Source organism: Lactuca virosa, chromosome 5 (genome assembly GCF_052849685.1).
Source record: "Lactuca virosa cultivar CGN04683 chromosome 5, Lactuca_virosa_CGN04683_v6, whole genome shotgun sequence".
Lineage (NCBI taxonomy): Eukaryota > Viridiplantae > Streptophyta > Magnoliopsida > Asterales > Asteraceae > Lactuca > Lactuca virosa.
Genome location: NC_136430.1, coordinates 127,564,380 through 127,569,794, shown reverse-complemented (window position 1 = coordinate 127,569,794; position 5,415 = coordinate 127,564,380). Strand labels below are relative to the sequence as shown.

Genomic DNA, 5,415 nt, shown 5'->3' with positions numbered 1-5,415 from the left:
CGACCAGACCTGTCATTTTCGGTTGGAATTGCAAGTCGTTTCATGGAGGAACCAACCACTTTGCATTTCCAAGTTGTGAAACACATCTTGCGATACGTAAAAGGAACCGTTGATTATGGAATCAACTATGGAAGAGGTCGTGAAATTGAAGATTTGGTTGGTTTTACCGATAGTGATCTTGGAGGTGACCCTGTTGATAGCAAGAGCACAAGTGGAATGATTTTCTATCTGGGAAGGAATGCGATAACTTGGCAATCCCAAAAGCAAAAGATTGTTGCTTTGTCCACGTGTGAAGCCGAGTTCATGGCAGCTACAACAGCAGCATGTCAAGCCATTTGGCTTGCTAATCTCGTGAAGGAGCTCACGGGACATCATATTATGCCTATCACCTTATATGTCGATAACAAGTCAGCAATCGCATTGATGAAAAATCCTGTGTTTCATGGTCGAAGCAAACACATTGACATTCGTTATCACTTCATACGAGAATGTGTTGAACGTGGGCAAATTATAGTGGAATATGTCAACTCAAAGGATCAACGGGCGGACATCTTTACAAAGGCTTTAGCATACGTGAAACATAGTGAAATGCGAAACATGATCGGCGTGACGAATCTCTAGCCAAGTTCGGTTTAAGGGGGAGAATGTGAGTGTAAACCAGACTTGGTGTGAACCTGACATCAGTAGCTGCGCCTCTATCTATGTTGACAATAAGAACTCAAATGGCAACTTCGTATGTTCACATAATGAACACAATAAATGGTAGCAGTAGTAATTGTAGGCTTGTTTAAGTATAAATAGAGGCTCTAACCTCAGTTGTAAGACACCACAAACAGAGAGTGTAGTGTGTAATACTTAGAGTGAGTATTAGAGGGTTGTTTCTTTTTCTTGTAATATTGAGCGTGTAAGCTCTTCTCTTTTGTTCTAGTTTTGAATAAAAGTGTGTTTCAACCCCAACAATAAGCCCTTCCTTGAAGGAATAGTCGGGTTCACATCTAGATAAAGTGATCCATTGTCGATTGAGTGGATCACAGATGTAGTAAACAAACCGTGTTGGAGAACGCCAACAACACAGAATCAAACCATTACTCATAGCTAAAACCCTGAATTGATCATATTTGTTTTTATAGGTAGAAAGAAAAAGAAGAGAGAATTCGGACGTACTGTCGATTTCAGTACCAAGACGATTAACAAACTCCTTGAATTTCCGTACGTAAAAGAACCTATACAAGATTCTGAAAGGCCGCGAGGACGACGCTGCATTGGAATTGAGAATCGAATGATAGAATCGGCAAAAGGAAGGGTGAGAAATAAGGGTTTGCCAATGCTTGCACACACTTTTAAAACTAAAAATCAATTTCACTGGTAATCTAGCGAGAATTTCTATAAGCAACGAATCAGGAAAGTATCGAATATCATACCAAAACAATTGTTTTCTCTTGCTGGAAATATTGGTATGCAGAAGTAGTTGAACAATTCGGTTCTCATCGCCATCATCGTTAAATTGATTGCTTGAGTTACTCTTATCGTCGTCTTCCATGCATCCAACTGCAAGCTGGGTCGAGGTAATAACAGAAACTCAAACCCCACTTCCTTTGGTAATTTTCGTATAGTTAATGATTTCACAATGGGTTACGCTGAGATAAGAGGATTTTAATAGGGTTTCAATGGATTGCGCAACAAGTCTTATAAATCAACCGACTTGATTTAATTGGCTAGCTTAATATGGGCATTTTATTTTATTTTTAAATAAAAAATGTATTAACTATTTTTTCAAAGAAAATATATAAATTAGGTCACTTAAACAAAAAATTAATGTTTTTAAAAGATAGCCACTAATTTGTAGGTCATACAGATATATAATTGTTGGAAAATGGGTCATCCCATTTAGAAAATTTTGACTTTTACATAGCAAGGATACCCGAAAAGTCTTTAATCTTCTCTTTTTTATGGCTGCAATTTCTAGTACATATCAAGGTAATATTAGGACTTCCTTCAGCTCGATGGTCTTCAAAAACCATTCTTGCGTTAGTATCATCGGAAACAAATGTTATGGCCGATATTTTTTAATAGAACCTAGTTAAACATAGTGATAGTTGCCAATTCGAGGAGGCAAATCTCCCAAGAAGTTTGAGAAGAAAAACAGAGTCAATGAAGGTTACGGACCGGAAGGTCGATACGGATAGGACCGGAAGGTCTACCGAGACTTGGGATGGAAGTCCCTGAGACACATGGATCGGAAGATCCTATAGAGTTATGGCCTGGAAAGGCGTATGTATGGTATGTGGTATTTTAGGGAACTCACTAAGCATTTATGCTTATAGTTGTTATGATATGTGTTTCAGGTACTAGCGAGGATCGCGGGAAGGCGCCGGCGTGATCCGTACACACTTACAGAGTTTATGTTATTGAGATTCTGGGGACATATTTTGTTATGATACAGTGGACACATTATGTTTTTATGATTACGTCGTTACATACTGTCTCAGTAATAGCAAATAGTTCACATACATAGGTGGAAGCTACCTGCATGCGAGGCCCTATTTTCTTGCTGAAGAATGATATGGGTTTATCATTCTGAGACAAAACCACCCCTATCGCCACATTGGATACATCTGTAGTGACATCAAAAACAAAATCGAAATTAGGGAGGGTAAGAATTGCGAATGATGACATTGCTTCCTTAAGGGCAAGGAAAGATTGTTGAGCTTCTTTGGACCATTCAAATTGCCATTTTTTCTTTATATCAGTGATTGCAGCGGCAATGTAAGCATAGTCACGCACAAAGCGATGGTAGTACCCTGTTAGGCCGAGAAACCCTCTAAAGGATGTGAATGATGTTGGTGGTGGCCATGATTGGATGGTAGTTACTTTCTCTAGATCGGCAAAAACTCTTGTTGATGATATTACATGTCCCAAGTAATCAATGGTTGGGGCTCCGAAGGTGCACTTGGACTGTTTTGCATAAAAGTGGTTCTAATCCAAGGTTTCAAGGACATATCAGAGGTGGGCATAATGTTATTCATTGGAAGAGCTACAAGCCATAATTTCATCGAAGAAAAATAATACATAGTGGTGTAGGACGGTTCGAAATAGATCATTCATGGTTGCTTGGAACGTAGAGGGCACATTTGACAAGCCAAATGAAATTACGAGAAATTGGTAATGTCCATCAATTGTGCGGAAAGTTGTCTTATGAGTGTAGGATGGTGCCACTCGAATCTGCTGGTACCCTGCTCTTAGGTTCATTTTTGTGAAGATAGAAGTTCCATGCAATTCGTCTAGTATTTCATCCACCATAGGAATAGGGAAACAGTATTTGATGGTGATGGCATTTAGGGATCTATAGCCGACACTGAAGCGCCATGTTCCGTCCTTTTTTTTAACGAACAACACCGGTGAGGAGTACAAACTTTGACTTGGTGTGATAATGCCGTCCGAAAGCAACTTAGAAATAAGGTTTGTTGTTACCTATTTTTGGTAATGGGAGTACCTGTATAGTTTGACATTAATTGGGTCTGCAACTTTTTCGGTGGGAATATGGTGGTCTTGAGAGCGTGGAGGTGGTAGAGTGTTTGGGTTGTCAAAGATGGAGTTATATTGTTGTAAAGGGTGGTGAATAGTTGGGCCGTGGTTAATATTTTGTGAAAACGTATTAGGTAGTGGGTTTGGATCGAAATTAAAGTAGAGGGCGTGGAGGGAGGCAACATTTTCATTATGAATTAGAGTTTTCAGGTTGGATTTGGACACAAGTGTGGAATCTTTGGGGCGATAATAACCCAAAGAGAGCTTGAATCGAGACATAATGCGAGGTTGAATACTATTATGAGTACTACCACTTTCGATGAGAATTGTTACCGGTCAGTTGTTTATTTGAGCCGTGATGCGGAGTGTTTGGGGCGATGATAACCTAAAGAAAATTGATGTGGACAGAGAGAAAAATTAGTGTTGGTCCGTTGGTGGTGAGTCAGTCATGGTAGTACTTCTGGGGGGAGGGGGTTGATCTTCATTATCAACGATTAATAGAAACTGTGGACTGAGAGGTCAAGCAAACGAAGCAAAGCCGTACTCCTATAGTGAAGGTTCGCTGGAATGCCAAGCGGGGACCTGAATTCACTTGGGAGCACGAGGATCAAATGAAACTGAAATATCCTCATGTTTTTACTTAGTTATTTGTAATTGCTTAATTGCTTAATTGCTTAAACTCTAATTTCGGGACGAAATTCTCTCTAACGGGGGGATGATGTGACAACTTGAAATTTCTATATTGTACAGTCATTCAATTCAATCAAAGTCAGACTAGTTTATGCTATCTTTTAGCACTGTTAAGGGTCTGTTTGAGAGTTTGTATGCCTAGTGTAATGTATGAATGGATGGTAGGATGAGTTAGCTCGAGATCGGGAGGTTAAATTCGAAACAGAAAATAACATACAAGATGTTCACGGTCGCAAACTAGGTTCAAGGCTCTGAACCACCTCCTATATATATTGAAATGATCTCATTTTCTTCTCATTTCTACTCCTCCCAACCGTGAACACATCCTTTCTCTTTCAAAAAGTCTCAACCGTGAACATTCTAAAGCCTAAAAAACGTAAGTGTTTCATCCTTAATCTTGTCATACTTGAAGGACTACTAGATCTTATCCTTGATTTGTCAAGTTTCATCATCATCTTCATGAGTATGAAGGGATCACGGCCGTGAACCCTTCATAAGGGCCGTGAACCCTTCATAGATTCATAGGGCCGTGAACACCTCATAAGGCTGTGAACCACATGAGGCCGTGAACTCATCAAGGCCGCAAACCCATCCATGGGTGGTCGTAAACCCCTTTCAAGCTTCCATTTGTGAGCCTAACACTTCATTTCGGGTGCTTCCTACAATCTTAGGTGGTTCCTATACTAGTTAAGAGTTGTAACCACTAATTGAATACACATATATGTGAATATATGCCTTATAGGATCCAACTGTGCTTCGGAACTTCAGTTGTGAACTCAAGCATCCTATATCTATCTTACATTCCAGATAACTCACAATCAGGTGAGTTCATACCCCCGTATTTTCATATATTTCACTGTTTTAAGAGGGGGGGGGGGGGAATACAAGTCTAACACAAAGATCTACAAGTCTAACACAAAGATTTTGTGTTACAAACAAATGATTTCAATAAACTTTTCAAAATGAATTTCAGTTATCATCAATTCAGTTGGTTTTCAAAGATTGTGTTAAAATGACATTAAGTCACCAAAAGTATTTCAAAATATTAAATTCCTTTTAAATGTTTTATAAACTTATATTTTCCCCAAAAATCATATTTATATATGTATATTTATATAAATAAGATTTAAAAGGCTTAGGAATGATAACCCACTTTGGTTCCTTTTCCTTGTTTGGATGTGGGATTATAAGTATCGGTTA

The 5,415-nt window shown here is 38.9% G+C and overlaps 1 protein-coding gene across 1 annotated transcript; it reads right to left on the bottom strand.

Annotated features, from left to right (window-relative positions):
* Positions 1-2,451: 2,451 nt before the first annotated feature.
* LOC145111726 (putative mitochondrial protein AtMg00860) lies at positions 2,452-3,300 on the bottom strand. The gene is made up of 2 exons (XM_079047978.1): positions 3,154-3,300; positions 2,452-2,955 (listed from the first exon to the last, which is right to left on the bottom strand). Exons 1-2 carry the CDS (start codon positions 3,298-3,300, stop codon positions 2,452-2,454), a joined length of 651 nt encoding a protein of 216 aa, XP_078904104.1.
* Between the last annotated feature and the right edge of the window lie 2,115 nt (positions 3,301-5,415).

Excerpts from the sequence above, each read along its gene's own strand:
- LOC145111726 (XM_079047978.1), bottom strand. The coding sequence starts at position 3,300 with ATGGTGGATGAAATACTAGACGAATTGCATGGAACTTCTATCTTCACA. Across the intron at positions 2,956-3,153 it reads ATGGACATTACCAATTTCTC|TCCAAGTGCACCTTCGGAGC; the intron begins GTAATTTCATTT and ends TATGCAAAACAG.